The sequence below is a fragment of the Heteronotia binoei genome, chromosome 8 (genome assembly GCF_032191835.1).
Source record: "Heteronotia binoei isolate CCM8104 ecotype False Entrance Well chromosome 8, APGP_CSIRO_Hbin_v1, whole genome shotgun sequence".
NCBI classification, from domain to species: domain Eukaryota; kingdom Metazoa; phylum Chordata; class Lepidosauria; order Squamata; family Gekkonidae; genus Heteronotia; species Heteronotia binoei.
The window spans coordinates 95,024,393-95,043,870 of NC_083230.1; the positions used below are offsets into that span (position 1 = coordinate 95,024,393).

Below are 19,478 nucleotides of genomic sequence, written 5' to 3' on the forward strand. Positions count from 1 at the left end.
AGATTGAAGAACCAATGACAGTGAAGTAAAATTATCTGGTAGGCAGTGGTTTAGAATGTAAAATGGTACAATGACAGAATAGTAAAATTAACAAATTGAGCAAACTGATCTGAGTAGCATGAGCATGAGAAAGCAACAAACAAGTAGTATGTCAAAATGTGAGATTGTCTGTCAATGACAGTGGGAGATGGGTTCAATATATGTAATGGGATAAGCAACCAAAGTCCCTGTTTGAGTGTGTCAATACAGCTAAAAGAGAAATACATTGGATAGTAATGTTCTTGTCCATCTAATTTACTTTTTAACATGTAAACATAATTCTAGTTTGCCATAGGAAAAAGGAATACAATAAAATATAGTGATAATATACATATCATCACACACTCCACTGGAGAACATTTACCATCCCTCCAACCCAACAATGAATAGGATACTTGCCACACCACACTAACAAAACAACATTACAAGAAAAAAAATTCCACACGGACTCCTCCTGGGGGTTGCAGCGACACACTGGATCACTGCATTGAGTGCTTTCGCCACAGAGTTCAAACTGATGTGATCAACAAACAACACCGCGCACAGCAGAATCTCAACCATGCTGAAAGGAAGGCCATAGACAGTCTCAGGAACAATATGGATATTACAATCAAAGAGGCAGACAAAGGAGGAGCTGTTGTCATCATGATCAGACTATATCATGGAGGCCCAAAGACAACTCTCAAATACTTCATTTTACAAACCACTGGACTTAGACCCCACACAGGAATACAAAAAAGAACTGAACAAGATTACAAAAGAATTACCACTGAGCATTCAGGAACAGATCCTGTCAGACACATCACAGGAACCCCGACCAGGTACTTTTTATCTTCTACCCAAAATACATAAACTAGGTAATCCGGGACGTCCCATTGTGTCGGGGATAGGCATTATCACTGAGGGGGTATCTGGATATATGGACTCTATTCTAAGACCCTATGTCAAAAGTGCTCCCAGTTATGTTCGTGACACTACAGATTTTCTGAGAAAAATACAATCTTTGAACAACCTTCCAGAGAATACTATCTTAGCCACAATGGAATCTTTGTATACCAACATCTCACACCGAGATGGATTACAAGCTGTAAGTAATATAATCTCTGATAAAAACATAGCTGACTTTGCTATCAAACTGTGCCATTTTGTTCTCACTCATAACTACTTCAGATTTGGCAATGAACTTTTCCTACAGCTCAATGGTACAGCCATAGGTACCCACATGGCCCCACAATATGCTAACATCTTTATGGCTGACTTGGAGCAGCGCTTCCTAGACTCCCACCCACTCATACCTACGTAATACCTTCGTTACATTGACGACATCTTTATGGTATGGACACATGGTAAAGAAGCCCTGGACGCATTCCATCAGGCTTTCAATGACTTTCACCCTACCATCAACCTGACAATGAACCAGTCTATGCAAGAAATACATTTTCTGGACACCACTGTAAAACTAAACAGTGGACGCATTGACACCACTTTATACTGGAAACCTACTGACCGACAAACATACCTGCATGCCTCCAGCTACCACCCCAAACGATCCATTGTATACAGCCAGGCTCTATGCTACAGCCGCATTTGCTCCAATCCTGCTGACAGAGATTCTCACCTGAGAGATCTACAACAAACCTTTTTGGAACTAAAGTACCCACCTGATGAAGTCAGGACACAGATCAACAAAGCCAGAATGATACCCAGAGAAAACCTGTTACAAGACAGACCCAAAAGAGAATATAACAGAATACCACTAGTGGTCTCACACAACACTCAACTTAAAACAGTTCAACGTATCATCAACAACTTATAACCTCTTTTGGACAGCAACAGCTCTCTTTCAAAAGCACTGGGGGGGGGGGGTAAAACCTTTTCTTGCACACAGACAGCCCCCAACCCAACCTTAAACAACTCCTCACCCACAACAATACAGCTTCTCATCTGAGCATGGACCAGAGCCTGCAATAAACCCAAGTGCCAACTTTGCTGCCACATACACCCAGACAACACAATCACTGGGCCTAACAACATTAACATCGGGGAGGGACGGTGGCTCAGTGGTAGAGCATCTGCTTGGGAAGCAGAAGGTCCCAGGTTCAATCCCTGGCATCTCCCAAAAAGGGTCCAGGCAAATAGGTGTGAAAAACCTCAGCTTGAGACCCTGGAGAGCCGCTGTCAGTCTGAGAAGACAATACTGACTTCGATGGACCAAAGGTCTGATTCAGTATAAGGCAGCTTCATATGTTCATATGTTCAACTATACCATCTCAGGCTCATTCACTTGTTCATCTTCCAACATTATATATGCCATTAAATGCCAACAATGCCTCTCAGTTCTCTACATAGGGCAAACAGGACAAACCCTACGTCAAAGGATAAATGGACACAAATCTGACATTAGGAATCACAGAACTGAGAAATCTGTGGGAGAACACTTTAACCTTCCCAAGCATTGGGGGGAATAAGGAATCCCGTATATTTCTGAATTCCGTAGTTAGAATAACCGCATATACGGTAGATGCGCGGCTATTTCCGAATATACAGCCCCATTATACCCTATGGGCCATTGAAATCAATGGCAAATAGGGTATATTTGAAGCCGCCTGGAGGAGAGGGGGTTTGAGGGAGAGCCCCCAAATTTGCAGGGGACCTGCAGGGGACTCTCCCCTACAAACCCCCCAAGTCCCAAAAAGATTGGGCTAGGGGGTCCAATTCCTGGGCAGCCAAAGCCAAACCTAACTTCACACCAGAGAATCTCTATAGCACCCAAATGCACTATATACATCTATCTACTCTATGAACCCTGCCACACAAAACACAATCTGCTCAAGGTCTGCTCTGCAGACCTGGCTGCAGCAAACCCAGATGCCAGCTCTCCAGCCCTGCCCCGAAGAACACGGGGAGAGCTGGCCAAGCACAACAAGCATACTGGCTCTGGGTCTCTCACCCAGGTGCCAGCTTCCCTGCCACAGAACACACAATCTACAGATGCCAGCTCTCCAGCCCTGCCCCAAACAACATGGGGAGAGCTGGCCAAGCACAACAAGCCTGCTGGTTCTGGGTCTCTCACCCAGGTGCCAGCTCCCCCCAAAAAAACCAGAACCAGGAAAAGGGACAACAGGAGAAGGCCAAGAAACTCAATTGTTAAAAAAGTGGCCTTTTAAACAAAGAAAGTAAGGCCAAACAGCCCCCCCGAAGAACCAGAAGAGAAAAGGAACAACAGCAGCACAACACAGCAGCAACAAATCAAACACAGAATCCTTTTAAAACAGTAAAAAACTTAACTTTTAACAATACAGGAACTTTACCAACCCCTCCCCCCAAAAAACAACTTCACCCTAACCCCAAGAAATCCAAGCCACCCAAATCAGGAAATGTAAAAAGACACTGCACTTTTAAAAGTCCTCTCACTAAAGTAAGATACGAGCATATTTGCAAAACCCACCCCACCCCAGGCCCCCTCCCCCAGCAGAACCCCCTAACCCTAACCCCAAATAAGCTACCCACCACCCAAATCTGCATAAGTAAAGGGACTCTGAGTCTTAAAAAGTCCCTTTACCAACTAAAATAAAAACAAGAATCCCAAGACTGTCTTACCTTAGATGTCTTCTCTACTCCAGCCAAGTCTGGTAAGGCTGAGAGAGAGCAGCAGCAGCTGAGGCCAAGGGCCAGCACAGCACAATCTCTCTCTCACACCAACACAGCAGCAATGGAGGAGTCCAGCCAGGCAGACTCCTTAAAAAGGTTATCTGACCCTACAGAGAGCAGTTTTTAAAAATAGCACTGCTCTGTGATTGGCCAGACAACAGTGCTTACTTGGATACCCAAGTAAGCAAAAGGTCAAAAGAACAATGTTGCTGATGGCTGGGGAATCAGCTACACAACAGCCCTGCAAAGCATGCATTTGCAATACATTTTGCAAATGCATGCTTTGGATTGGCTGCTGGGGCTCCTCTTCCCCTCCCCCCCGCAATCCCAGGGAGGCTATAGGAAAGGCGGGAAAAGGCTACCAAAGGCGGGAAAGGAGGCAAGCAGCTCCCCTAAGGCTGCAGAAGCCCCTTTTCCATGGATTTCCGTATACTTCCGAATATCTATATGGAAGTATACAGGGAGCCATACTCGGCTCCCACATAATAAACCTCAATTGGATTCGGCTGTATGCGATTCCATATACAGCCAAATCAGGGGTGATTCGGCGGTTGATTCGGTTCAGCCGAACCGAATGCACACCTCTACATTCAATGGGTGACCTCAAAGTAGCTGTTTTACAGCAAAGGACCTTCAAGAACAGAATGGAGTGAGAAATTGCTGAATTACAAATTATTATGAAATTTGGAACAAATACCTCCCCAGGACTGAACAGGGATACTGGTTTTTTATCTCATTACAGATGCTAAATCCACTCTCAGTGAGTATAGCTATACATCCACAGTATTCTAATGTGTTTCTCTTTTAGAATTGTGAATCAGTATAATTATTTGTATTGACATACTCAAAATAGGGATATTGGCTGTATATCTCATTACATATGCTCTACCCATTTTCACTATATTTTATTGTATTCCTTCTTCTGATGGCAAACTAGAATTATGTTTACATGTTAAAAAGTAAATTAGGTGGACAAGAACATCACTATCCAATGTATTTCACTTTTAGCTGTATTGACACACTCAAACAGGGACTTTGGTTGCTTATCTCATTACATATATTGAATCCATCTCCCACTGTCATTGACAGACAATCTCACATTTTGACATACTACTGTTCTGTTGCTTTTGCATGCTCATGGTACTCAGAGCAAAGGTTTGCTCAATTTGTTAATTTTACTATTCTGTCATTGTACCATTTTACATTCTAAACCACTGCCTACCAGATAATTTTACTTCACTGTCATTGGTTCTTAGATCTGAACGATGTTGCATCCTGGGCCACTGCCTACCAGCTATGGATGGCTCTGCTCAGCTATGTATGGCTGGATTCCTCATCTGATGAAGTGTGCTTAAGAGCACACAAAAGCTTACGTTCTAAATAAAAATTAGTTGGGGCAACTTGACTCCTGCTTTGTTCAAGAACTTGAAGAGTTTCCCCACAACTATGAACTACACAATTAAAGTGCTAACGTAACTGCTATAGCATAAAAAAAAAACATATAGCCAAGACACAAGAGGAAATTTTGACCCTAACCAAAACCAGGGTCACAACGCCTTAGCTGATACCATAAAGGTTTCCTCCTAGTTCTTTGACCCAATGGGGTGAGAAATGGGGAGGAAAAACAAGCATCTGCACACAGAAGATTCTTTATATATTTTGACTTAGATTCTAAGACAATTATTTGCCCTACTTGCAACCAAGCAAATTTTAAAAATTATACCAGTCCAAATCAGTTTGTCCTCAAAATCCCCAGGTGACGAGAGGGCCATCCTCTGATGTAAGCTGTCAATATCTGCTTTTTTTGCTTTGCTTAGGTGAATCAATCCTAATGTTCTCATGTGTCCTAATTTTCTGGTATTTATAGATCTCACTACCCAGCACATTCTATCCTCCCATTAATGTGCCAGCACTCCTAGGATATTTTGCAGGAGCCTCACATTATATGTACAAAGCTCACTTCACTTTTACATGAACCGATAACCAAACACATGTTCATTAAATAAAGTTATTTTAAGGTTCCCTTTCCTACACAGTCTGCTTACCTGCCTCGGCTTCCAACACTGGAGGCACTGGGTGAACGAATTGGAGGATGAACACAAGAAACAGAAACTGCTCCTAAGCCATCAGTGAAAACAAAATTAGAAACACATCTTGTCATACACTTTCCTTTATATTCTAAAGCTTCTAACAGTTTGAACTAAAGATTCAGTTCAATATGTTTTTATATTCATCTTAGCCCCTCCTCTTCTCAGGTACAGCTTTAAAAGCCAGAGGTTGATGGAGGTGTGATCCTTTGACAAGAGCCAAAGCGCTCATGGGCTTTGACTAACCAACTGAGATCCCACACTGAGGAAGACCAGTAGGAGCAACACTAGACTACAGCTGCATGTGCCCAAGACAATTTGGCAAAAGCAATTTGTCACAACAGAATAGGTGGACTTTTCAGCATCTGAGCTCTAAACATTTGTTTTATGTTTACTGATTTGATTTAAAGTCTTCTAATGGTTTAGTTCTTATTGATGAAACATTTTAGAAATGGTCAAATCAAAGAACAAGTAGTCCTGGAGAATGCAATCTGATGCCGACATCTAAGTTGAACTGATTTTTTTCACACATAAATGCTGTGAGGATCAGGGATGGAATTCTAGCCAGAGCTCCTTTGTATATTAGGCCACACACCCCTGATGTAGCCAATCCTCCAAGAGCTTACAATAAAGAGCCTTGTAAGCTCTTGGAGGACTGGCGACATCAGGGGTTTGTAGCCTAATATGCAAAGGAGCTCCTGCTAGAATTCCACCCCTGGTGAGGATGGTCCTAAAAAGGTAATGAGCAACAGGTTTGACCTTCTTTGCTCGGATGTTCCAGCATCTACTTCACAAAAGAATGACAACTGTTTCAACTTTATCTTCCCCCTCTAATCCAGACTATTTTCTGAGAGCCCAGAAGACAGAGTGCCATATTTTAGCAGAACAGATGATTAATTACTAACACAGCCCCTTAACAGTGAAGAAATACAAATCAAGGGAAATAAAATATTGTGCATACCAAGCCCCCTTTCCTACAGGAGAAAAAGGCGAAGTGCATAAGGGACATCTCTGGATAGAGGAGGAAACTGTTCTTGGCAGCCTCTCCTTGAAGGGCAACCCTCCTCTTTCTTTGAAAACTAAAACTAAACAATGTCCTTTCCCCAATGCAAGAACTAGTCCTGGTTTTCCTGTGCCTCCTTTATCCAGGAAGGGTTTCAGAAGAGCCCAGGTGGGCATTGCCTTTGTGTCTACAGGGAGCAATTCTCAGCAGCAATGGGGATCTCTACAACACAACTGAGTTTTCTTTGTGAACACTGCTAAACTCAGGATTTTATGCATTGTGTTAACATAATTTTTTTTCTTCCATTCTTCCCATTGCTTCCTTTCTGGTGTATATCTCTTTTCCACTTCTTTGTGATCTACTTACTGCTTTTATAATGGCCACCTCCATCACCCAACTTCAGTATGAGCTGCTGTGCCTTATTGTTAGTATTAAATCATTACATATACTTGAACTTATATGAACACACATGAAGCTGCCTTAGACTGAACCAGATCACTGGTCCATCAGTATTTGTCTACTCAGACTGGTAACAGCTTTCCACAGTCTCAGGCAGAGGTCTTTCACATCACCTACTACATGATTTCTTTATCTGGAGATGCTGGGTATTGAACATGGAACCTTCTGCATGCCAAGCAGATGTTCTACCACTAAGCCACAGGCCCTCCCCCACTTGACTGTCAATATCTTGTTTTTGTCCAGGTTGTGTTTTCCATCCTTTTAATTCTTTATGCTATGACATTCTATTTCAGTCACACATTAGTTTATCTTGCTCTCTTGCCTCTCCTTAAGTACTGACGTTCCTTACCTTTTTCATTTACATTAGAATTGCAGATTTATACCCCACCCTTCTCCCTGAATCATAGACTCAGAGTGGCTTACAGTCTCCTATGTCTTCTCCCCCCACAACAGACACCCTTTGAGGTGGGTGGGGCTGAGAGGGCTCTCACAGCAGCTGCCCTTTCAAGGACAAGTCCTGCGATAGCTATGGCTAACCCAAGGCCATTCCAGCAGGTGGAGGAGTGGGGAATCAAACCCAGTTCTCCCAGATAAGAGTCTGCACACTTAACCACTACACCAAACTGGCTCTTTGCATATCTGCTTTGCATATCTCTTTTCTGAGACCTTCCCCTTCTCATAATGATTTTTTCATCCGGCAAATCAGCATGAGTGTTCATTTATGATAATGTATTTTTATCTAATTCTTCCTTTCCTGTTCCTATTTCTTATTTTGTTAAATTGTCAGCAGAGACTCATTTCTTTTTACTCAATATGGAGTATATGAGCTGTACAAAGAAAAGCAGCCCTACCTGAAAGGCCTGGAGATGGTACAGATGAATTTGGCGACTGAACGGTTTTGCGGGAAGGAGGTTTGGATTGGCTATGCTCCAGAATTATATCTCTCCTTACAATGTTATCCAGAGAAATAGTTCCTGAACAATCAATCTTTTAGAAGGACAAAAGAAGGTAAGGTAGGTAGAATATAACCATGCTCTTTCTTAGAAGTTCAAATTAATCCTGATTCAGGATTACATATCAGATTTTAATATAGCCATTAATTCTAGGACCAAATAATGTGCTACTAATGGCAAGGCAACATGCATAGAAATTAACTTTTCAGCATCAGCAAATTATTTAGCATACCCATGATAAATCCTGGCAGAATACATGTTTGTTCACAAAACACTAATGCTGCCACTTTTACCGTGCTAAACAATAACATACATATCAGAGGCCACAGTTAATACCATTGTGACTGTTTTCCAAGTCTTCAGCCTAAAGACTGGAGAAATGAAAGACCACCTTTCCGAACTCTTTTGAAGTGTATCAGCTGCAGAAATGAGGGTAAATTAGTTTAAGGTCAGAATTTCCCACACAATTCTGCCATATCTGAACTTCTAGCAAGGCTAGAAGACAGTGATATAAAACTGCATACGGACGCTGTTCTCAGGTATCAAGAGAAAATAATGATCAACTGGTTGTATCCTGAGTTACAATATCAAGTGTAGTGTGTCTAATATACTATGCTTATTCATGTTTCTGAACTCCTAGTATATTGCTCATTAGATGTCCCATCACACTGACTGTATTGACTTGCACGATGTAATCAATCCACTTTGAGTCTCAGTTAGAAAGGCAGATGATACAGTAAATAAATAATAAACGTCCCTTAAAACTTTCACAAAAGTAACTCATAGAACTCAACAAGCTAGGTAAATGATAAGCATCTTGAACCATTCTATTTTACAAGGAAACCATCAAGTTCCCAGATCTACCAGTGCAACACATAATAATACATCTTTTAAAGAAGGCAAAATATCTAACTTACATCAGGAAGAGACGGTAGAGTATAGGAACCACTCATTGTTGAAGTCAGATCTATCATGGGTGGAGCAAATGTCTTCCCGTCGTACCCAGCAGCACTATTAATAGTGGGACTGGAGGCAGTTGAAGTGGTACTACTGGCACTTGATTGGGCAGCAGAAACCTGCCCACTGTGGATTTGCCACTACAAAAGAATTACAAATATGTTAAGCAGAAACAATCAGTCACAAACATCAGTAGTAAAAGAACTGAGGAGAGATGCAGTAGATCTGATTTTAAGTCATGTTTCTGTATTATTCACCTAACAAGGCTGTATAAATATGAGAAGACTTAGCAAATTAACTTACAGTTTCAGTCTAAGATCAAACTGGGTAATTTTTCTTCAACACTCTGTTTACTGGATCATAAGGAACACGAATTGTCTACTCCCTCTCCCCCCATTAATTTACAAAATGTATGCATGCTCTTCTGCCAGATGAATTGAATTAAACATTAACATAAATCGAATCAAACATAAACATGAAAAATCTTGCTGGCAGAAAATGGCAACAGAAAAGGACAGGACAGTCTCTCTGGTGAGAAATTTCCAGAGTTTGGATACCATAACCATGAAAGCCCTCTCCTGGTTTACCACCAACCTAATCTCAGAAGTCAGGGGCATCTGAAACAAGGCCTAACAAGATGACAGGAAGGATCATAAGGGAGTAAGGTGGTTAGGTATGCTAGTCTCAAGCACTAAGGGCTACAAAGGTCAACATTATCGCCTTAAATTGTGCCTGGAAACAAACTGGGAACGAGTGTAGATGGCCAAGACTGGATATGATCCCTATGGCCATATCCTGGCTGCAGCATTCTGAACCAACTGAAGTTTCCCGTATACATGCATAGCTCTCTAACAAACAACTGTCAAGTCGGCAGATTCAATAACAAGTCGTTGTTGATACAAAGAAACTACTTTATTGATACTGATACTTGAGGTTAAACCAGCACTGAAGAGACTAAAGAATAACTGTAAATGCATGGCATATAAGGAACACTTCAAAGGGATTCCTAAGGGGGGAGGATTATGCAGGGAACATTCACACATTGATGTTACCAATTCGTTCTCAGGCTTGCGTGGCCTTGATCGTAGTGGGCTCCTGACTCCCTTCCGAGAACCAGGCCTGAGAAGGCACAGATAAGACTTTCACATCTTTCCATTTCAAAGCAAGGCCACTCACTACAGGAAGGGAGGGGTAGGGAAGGTACAGCTAGCAGCATTTGAATATACTTTGGTTCTACCCAGAATGCTCTTTGACTGAGCCAGAGTTACAGACATTACAGACAGACTTGACAACAACATCCTTCTACAGAAGGGGAAGAGATCCATATATGTTGCTGAGAGATTATATGGAAAAATATCTCAAAACTGCTGCATTCTAAGTCAGTCAGAAGTTCTCTCCATTTTATATTCATATAAAATTATATAGAGTGTTCCTAATTTTGTTCTCTCTTGTAATCCTTCCTCAACAATTAAAGAGTCCAGGAGGTTGGGGTAGTTGTAGAGGCAGGATTACAAATGATATAAACAGCTTACCTGTTTGATAGCCTGCTGTGCCAAGAATGCCATCTGCAGTGGATTGGGCCTTACAGCTGGGTGTGGTACATTCTGGTTTTGAGGCACTCTCATTGGCTGACTAAGAGGACCGGAGCCATTCGATTTGGGGCTGTGATTCTGAAAGTTAACCAAACGTGGAGGAGGCTGCTGGAAAGATAAAGCAATCTTATCAGCTAGTTGGTTTTCCACCACTGTCACTAAAACCTCAAGAGCTGTATATAATCCATATAATCCAAAATAATCTACATAACTGGATAGCCAGGGTGGCGTAGTGGCTGTGCTCAACTAGGATCTGGGAGACCCAGGTTTGAATCCCCATGGAAGTTTGCTGCATGACCTTAGGTCAGTAACACTCTCAGCCTAACCTGCCTCCTAGGGTTGTTGTAAAGGGAAAATGGAGGAGAGGAAAATTATGTAAATTGACCTGGGTTCCCACTGGGGAGAAAGGTGGGTATAAATGAATAAAATAAATAAATAGTGTGGTTCATCCTCAGCACAATACAATGTAGCCTAATAATACTATTTCACAATCTACTTAACCAACAGAGAAATGTTTGAAGTAGTATAAGAAAAAGATATCCTTCCAGAGTCTACAAGTGTCTAAGAATTCTAGAGACAGCACTGCACTAGAGGGGACAGAAGCAGTAGACACTGGTAACGATATAATATGGACAACATAATGTAGACAATTCTTCTAAAAGCACAAAACTCATGATTCTTATAATGCCTTGGCACACTGCACAACAGACCAATGTCTTCTGCTCTGGTCTTGCCCTAATTTACCTGAGGTGGTGGTGGAGGTGGAGGAGTCTGGTGCATGGGCCCTGCAATTCTAGGGTTTGGGAGACCCACAGGGCCTGGTCTCCGTTGAGCCTGCTGCTGCCTCTGAGCCAGGACCTGTTGCTGCATGTGCTGAAGCCGCAGTTGAGCTAAACTGATCTGCGTTGGGAACTTGGATAGTTGATTGGAAGGTAAACCACTTTGTGGCTGCATGTTGGGTTCCATCACAGGACTTTTAGGCATGAGTGGTGGGCTCTCATTATCTTCAATTACAAGAGAACCTGGATAAAAATAAATATTTCATTGTTTACAAGTTAAGATTTGCACAATTTGTGTCCTTTTTTGCCATTAGGCAATGACTTCTGACAACCACAAAGAGAGGGGGAAAGAAACTAAACCAACCAAGCATAAACCTCCAAAGCACATTATCCATCTTCATCAGTACATACTGATGTTACACTGGCCCTGATAAGGGAATTTTACTTGTACTCTTAGGAATTTATTATATTTAAATTTTCATTTAAAAAAATTAACATTAAGTTATTACATTTTACTAATTGTTGCCATGTGGAATTCATTTTTATGTTTGTATTTTCAGGTATGCATTGGCAATATTACTATTTCCAGGATATGTAATTGCTGCTGACATAAGGTCAGATGCACATGCGGCTCCCCCCCCCCCCCATTATTTGGGGGTCATTCATTTCCAGATTGGAAGTAAGTATATTTAATTAGGCTACAGTAACATATGCATCATTAATATTGGGTGGGATTTTTAAACTGGGTAATATAATCTATCTATCTATCCATCCATCCTCTCTATAAAGCATTCCAATATTCCATATTGCCTTACAAGTGTAACAGGGACTTCGTTGTACATTGTAATTTGTACTATTTATCCTCTGAAAAAGGCCTCTGCAGTCCAAAATGTGTTAGGTCATATATACAGTTCCTTTTGTGCATTTATCCCTTTGATGATTTTATGAGGCTTCATTTGGGTCCCTACAAGGTTTTTATATGTTTTTGTAATAAACACGTGTACTTTTGTCTTTATTGTGGTTTTTAACTTTTGGCCCCTTATTAGTACTGTAAACTTCCTTTGGAGGTAATGACTTCTGACAAACCATTCTTTTTGACATTTATGTCATGGCCAAGTTTGTAATCTAAGAACTCACCTGTTGCTATGAAGCTAGATTGTCTAAATATATGTTTATTCAGCTGCTGACTAACACCATTAGTAGTCAGGGACTGGATACACATTTATAAAAAGTACATAATGACTGACAGACATTCCCCTTATAGTGCCAAACTCTGAATCACTTTCACATAGGAAAACAAATGTCCTACATACTACTACTCTCACATAGAAAATTGAATATACTCGGCTTGCATAAAAATATGAGTGATGACTGAACTTGACCAATGTACCTATGAACATACTGTGTGAAACTATAACCAGTTGGAACATCCTACCACATATGTATGCAACAAAAGCAATGGGAGCATTTGTGGGGCAGAGACTAGGGGACATGATGTCATGGTATTGCACAACTCTCCAGGTTTTCCCCAAATCTCTATGGTAAAACTATACAGGTTAAGGGGATTCCTAGAATGTTGATAACACTGTTTTCCACCATTCCCCATTTCTGCTCCCCCTGCTCCATTAGGTGAAGGCAGTGGCTGGAGTATAAGTGCAGTGGTGGGCAACCTGCTAAGTTTTAAAAGAAATCACATTGCAGTACAGGAAATCATCCTGACCTAGTGAACGAAACCAAAACTCAAAGTAAGAATGATAAAAATTGAAAGCATGTACCACTGTTCCAAGGAGAATATCAACATCATAGAACAAGAAGCTAGTACTTAAGCATTCTCTAACCACTCGCAGGGTACTTGAAAGAATCAACAGATTATTCAGATGACAGATGAATCAACTGTTTCATAAAGCGGAAAACAGGAACTCTGTCATACCTAAGTTGAAAATATTTTGGGCCCAGAAGCTAGGATCACAGTGAAACTGAACAGTGGTGTTGGACACTGGTAAGGCATCACACCTTGCTCTAAGGAGGTAGCGCAACCGATACGTGATCTAGAACAAAATCAGGAATACTGTATTAGTTAAACTTACATGATTTTTTTCCTGGATGCTACTAAACGCTTGGGAAGAAAGTTATAAACTAAGAACCAAATCCTACCCCCAACAACTTTTTTTTACTAAGTGAAAAATGAGTTTCTCACTGCATGACCCCTTTTCCTAGCATATCATTTCACTACTGCAGGAACTCCAATGATAGAAGCAATGTAATATATTCCATAATGATGTATAAAAAGCAGCAGCAGCATCCGCAAATCAGTAGGAATCCTTTCACACTTCTCCAGAAGCAAAGATAGAGAAGTAAAAGAATCACCTAAATTAAAAAAACTGATTAAAGAACAAGGGTGGGAGACTGCATATGTGAGCGCAAACACACACACTCACATTGTGACCGATGTAACAATAATTTCCAGTACAGGAAGCTCCAGAATGTGATAACATGAATAAGTTTCTAAGACATATTGTGAATTGCACATTATGACAATGCAAACTCACATTCACCTTTAAGGGTGTTAGCTAAGAATCAACAATGGTTCTCAGCCAACTGGCAAGTGCACTTAACATGCATGTCTGCAAAAGTGTTTGCCACATTCATAATATATGCTGTCTCAACAGCACTTAACATTTTTTGACCTACTGCTATGTTAACGCTGTGAGCAACAGTAGCAACAGCAGAAGTTAGCTTCTGCCAGGCCCTTAGCACGTTCGCTGTCCTGCATCCTGCCAACTGCACTGTTTTCTTGTATTGACAAGGTTTCAAAATGTAATCAACTTGCCATGGCTATGGCCATTCCAGACAAAAGTGCAATAGTTCTTTATTTTTACCAGCCGTTTGCTGTATAATAAAGCTGTGCTGCTGCCACTGGAAACCGCCCACTTAGAAAAATTCATAACATATTCCAGCTGCTTAGAAAGCCCTGCCACTTCCTGTTGTTGCTGCAGAAGCTTCATCCGGTGTTCCTTAGCTAGACACTGCAAAGATAGAAAAGGAAAGTTGTGAGGTCTCTAGCTAAGCTTAGAGATTGGGCAGTAGTGCTCCATTTCTCAGCAAAAGCACAGGAACAGTCAAATTCCAGAAAGTGATAAAAGCCACTAACTCAAGTTGCTTCAAATGACCAAACATGAGAGCCATTCACTTTTTAGAACAAATTATTATTCAATCCATTACAGCTACCTAAGTAGCCCACCACCACCAGTGGGTGCTTCCTACCAGCACTTAGCTGGCCAGAAGGAGGAAAAATGGAAGGAAATGGGGGACGGAGATCAGCAGCATCCTGATGCTCTGGCATCACTCCCCAGAAGACGTTCTATAGAGCTTTGCCCAAATGCTACAGCCCCAGCATCCCCTAGTGATGGGCTGACGTCACTTCTAAGCACACAAGGAATTATGACAGCACATTACTGGCAGTGCCATTATATTGCCAGAGAACCAGCCCTGCCCCCCAGATAAATCTTCTGCTAATTGCAAGAGGAGGCCTGGCAACCATAGTAGCCTCTGACCTGGACAATTTCTCTGTCTTATAATAAAATTCCAGCAACCAGTGATGTAACCTTTACCAGGATATCTATCAATTGTAATGGGAATTTGGACATTTCTTGTTCCATAATCAAATTCAGAGACATAAAATGTTACTGTTAAGAAGTTACTGTTTCTATTGCAACACAGCTACAGTTTCATGAAATCCAAAACTTCTGTTAAATTCTTTTATAAAATTCTTTTATCTTTTATAGCTTCATACCACAGTAAGTAGGGCAGACACTGATGTGTTTTTTCTATTCATGAAGTTGTGCCCCACAAATACTAAAGATGCCTGGAAAGCACACTTCAGGCAACATACCGAAAACACCCTGCTGAGAGTAGTCTAGGAGAAAGTAGAGATAGACTGGAAAGTAATCAATATATTTAGAAAGGAGTAAAAGTTCAGTAACACCTTAAAGGCTAACAAAATTTGTGGCAGGGTATGAGCTTTCGTGAGTCACTGCTCACTTCTTCAGACATTTAGAGAATACTACAAAATGGGCCGGTTTTTAGACATTAGTGTTCATGTTTTGACTTATTTCAGAACCGTTTATTAAAATCTCATCTAAAATGTATTATTACTGCCCCCAAGTAGAGAGGAATTTACCTCTAGCTGATGCAGCAGAGCTTTGCCTTTCTTATTTATTTCTACCATCAATGTGAAAATGGCAACTTTAATGTCCTGTTCTACCAGCTTTTGATTCCGATTCACTTCCTGGATCCTGTACAACATTTTGAAAAAACGAATGTAGAAATGTTATTTAAAAGCCTGTATGAGAAAGTGGCAGAGCTTATTTGAAAGATGATCAAGGAAAATTTAGTCACAACTATGTTGTACTGACACCTGAGAAAAAGTCACAATGTTATACTGATTGTCATGAAATAAGGACACCAGCCTCCAGGTAGGCCTTGGGTATCCCGTGGAATTACACTCCTCTCCAGACTACACAGATTAGTTCCCCTGAAGAAAATAGCTGCTTTGGATGGTGGACTTTACAGCAGGGGTGTTGAACTCATTTCTTATGAGGGCCGGATCTGACATGAATGGGACTTCATTGGGACGGGCTGTAAAATAGGGTTGCCAGCCTCCAGGTGGGCCTGGATATCTCCTGGAGTTCAACTTCCCTGGAGAAAATGACTGCTTTGAATGGGCGCACAGAGTTAGACCTCTGTTAAAGGGATGCAATAGCTTTCTCCAGGCTTACTGGCAATTCTTGGTTGGGGGGAGAGCAGAATGTGCAGGAAGAAGAGTCCCATTGCAGAAACAGAATGATATCTCCTAATCACAATTTTATTCTGCCTTTCCTCCAAAACTTTCAGGGTAGCATACATAATTTGCCCTTCTCCATTTATTCTTACAATAACTCTATGCAGTAGGAGAGTACAAAGCAGAGCAGTTAGTCCAGCATTAACCAGTAACCTTCATGGCTTACTGGGGATCTGAACTTTTATCTTCCTGGGTTTCTAAATTCCAGGAGATTTTGAGTGGAGCCTGATACATGAGGACTTGGGGAGAGAAGGGATTTCAATGAACTATAGTGTCCACTCTCCAAACTAAGAATCTTGATTTAGCTATACTTAGAAAGTTAGTTTTTTTTTCTCACTGAAGAAAAATAAGACATGCTGAGTTACTGGAACTGCCACTGCCTTGACATCAATTTCTCCCCCATAATAAGCATGCAGTCCTCTATATCTGGAACGGGGTCAGCAACCTAAATAAGACTTCTAAATACTAGCCTGGCCTGCCAAGGCTCCCCCATTCCCAGTCCAAGCCCCTGCCGGGGGTCATTTTAGGCATGAAGTTAGGCTGGGATGAGGCTTGGAAGAGAGAGCATCAGAGGAGGGCAGAAAAGGGGGGAGGGGACACTTTTGCTCTTTGGTTGGAAGGGAATAATCATGGGCAGGAGAACCGGCTCATCTTATACTTGTTGCAGAAGTGAGACCTTCAATGAGAGTGAAAGCCCCACTGAATGAAAGGGCAGTTACCCCTCTCCAAGTCACTATGCATGGGATTCCAAGTGCACTCACCCCTGGAAGCAACTCTGATCATTCCCGGGGAGGGGAGGGGGAGTGAACAAAGATCTCCACTGCTGCAGCTCCAGCCAAAAAGGAGCTGCCTCTCACTCTCAGCCTCAGGACCCAAGCCCTGAAAAAGGGTGGTTCTGGAGCTTACCTCCCGCTGCCTCTGCATGCATTGAGGCCTCCCACCCCACCCCCATCAGAAGCCAATCACAGCCTCAAATGGCCCGCGCAGTGAACTAGGCTGCTGGAATTCCCATCCCCTTCTCCTGCCCAAGGGCGGGGATGTACAATGATCACCCATCTGGGCTCTCCCCCATGCCAAAGAGAAACACTCCCCCCATTTATAGGGCACTGTGGTAGCAGTTGCATTGGGTTGCGGGGAGGGTCCAGAGCTCCTGCCCATGATTATTCCCTTCCAACCAAGAGCAAAAGTGTCCCCTCCCCGCTTTTCTGCCCTCCTCTGATGCTCTTCCTTCCAAGCCTCATCCCTGCCCCTCACTCTCAGCCTCCAGACCCAAGCCCTGGGAAAGGGTGGTTCTGGAGCTTACCTCCCGCTGCCTCTGTATGCATTGAGGCCTCCCCCCACATCAGAAGCCAATCACAGCCTCAAATGGCCCACACAGTGAACTAGGCTGGGGGAGGGTCCAGAACTTTCCTCTCAGCAACATCTGCAAGAGCTAATTAGTACCCACTCTCCTGGCTGCCAATGCTGGTCAGGATAAGAATGGCAGAGTGTGGATACTGGTTCCTTCAGGAACACATAGGTAGCAGGCAGCGCCAAACAAACAGGAACTGCCCCTGTCTCCCAGGGACATGCGAGGTGGCTGCCCAGGGCCATGCAAAGTGCAGGAAAGACAGAGACCTCAACAAGACCAAGCAGTTGCTCCCTAAGTCTTGCAGCCCCTCCAGCCCTCAATGAGGCAGCCGAGGGGCAACAGGCTCTGAGCCTGGCCCCAGCTTCCTCTCTGCCACCCGAGCTTCATACTGCCACGGCCACCACCACAGTGAGCTTGGCAGGGCTGAGCAGCTGCTCCCTGGGCTCTGCTGCCCCTCCTGCTCACAGTGCAGTGGCTGCTGCACCCAGCAGCTGGCTCCCTTCTTCTTGCTCTAAGTTCATGCTAGTGCCACCACCACACAAAGACCTTGGCATGGCTACAGTCTGGCAGCTGCTTCCTGGGCTGTAAATGTTTTAATGAGGGGATGGGGGGTGGCTTAAAGGGCCCAGAGGGATGAATTAAAGGGCTCTGCGGGCCGGTTCGGGGCTGTGGACCATATGTTTGACACTCCTGCTCTATAGAATTGTACCTTATTGAGGTTCCTTTCCTTCCCAGGATCCAAATCTCCAGGAGTTTCCCAACTTGGATCTGGCAACCCTACCCCCTCAACCCACATCACAGGCTTGGGGGGGACCTGGCAACTTTACCATGAAACTTAATTGCAAATACCTTTTTCCCGCATTGTGCTCACACAGTCTTGATTTCAAAACTTGTCTGAATGTGCAAGCACCAATGTTAAAACCTTCCATTTTATAGCTTAAAAAAATCCAGATGATTAACTTTCCTTTTCACTTGTGCTATCAGAAAGCATTCTTATTCCACATTATCCTTTCACTTTTCCATATCTGAGTAATCTTTTAAAACATACTTCTCCCACTTCTCTTTTAAAAAGAAACACATAAAATAATCTCAGGTGGGTAGCCTTGTTGGTCTGCAGGAGAAGAGCAGCACCACCACCACCTCCAGTAGCAACTTAAAGACCACCAACAAGATTAGAACTAAGAACATAAGAGAAGCCATGTTGGATCAGGCCAATGGCCCATCCAGTCCAACACTCTGTATCACACAGTGCCCTATACACACACACACACACACACACACTGTGGCTAATAGCCACTGATGGACCTCTGCTCCTTATTTTTAGCCAATCCCCTCTTGAAGCTGGCTATGCTTGTAGCCAACACCACCTCCTGTGGTAGTGAATTCCACATGTTAATCACCCTTTGGGTGAAGAGGTACTTCCTTTTATCCGTTTTAACCTGACTGCTCAGCAATGTCATTGAATGCCCACGAGTTCTTGAATTGTGAGAAAGGGAGAAAAGTACTTCTTTCTTTACTTTCTCCATCCCATGTCACCCCACAGTCGACATTTCTCCAAGCTAAAGAGCCCCAAGCGTTTTAACCTTTCTTCATAGGGAAAGTGTTCCAAACCTTTAATCATCCTAGTTGCCCTTTTCTGTACTTTTTCCAATGCTATAATATTCTTTTTGAGGTGCGGTGACCAGAACTGTACACAGTATTCCAAATGAGACCGCACCATCGATTTATAGAGGGGCAATCTTTATACGGGGCAATCTTTATACAAGA

General features: G+C 42.5%; 1 protein-coding gene across 2 annotated transcripts in view; it reads right to left on the reverse strand.

Annotated features, from left to right (window-relative positions):
- Positions 1-19,478, reverse strand: part of TRIM24 (tripartite motif containing 24) — a 74,883-nt gene that overhangs the window by 6,699 nt on the left and 48,706 nt on the right. The window contains exons 6-13 of one of the 2 annotated variants that reach the window (XM_060245654.1): positions 15,701-15,815; positions 14,400-14,546; positions 13,451-13,568; positions 11,486-11,763; positions 10,682-10,846; positions 9,110-9,289; positions 8,091-8,226; positions 5,736-5,808 (exon numbers count right to left, since the gene is read on the reverse strand). In XM_060245654.1, coding sequence (XP_060101637.1) covers positions 5,736-5,808; positions 8,091-8,226; positions 9,110-9,289; positions 10,682-10,846; positions 11,486-11,763; positions 13,451-13,568; positions 14,400-14,546; positions 15,701-15,815 — 1,212 coding nt within the window. Of the gene's footprint in view, positions 1-5,735; positions 5,809-8,090; positions 8,227-9,109; positions 9,290-10,681; positions 10,850-11,485; positions 11,764-13,450; positions 13,569-14,399; positions 14,547-15,700; positions 15,816-19,478 lie in introns of both variants that reach the window. The other variant, XM_060245653.1, reaches the window with a different exon arrangement.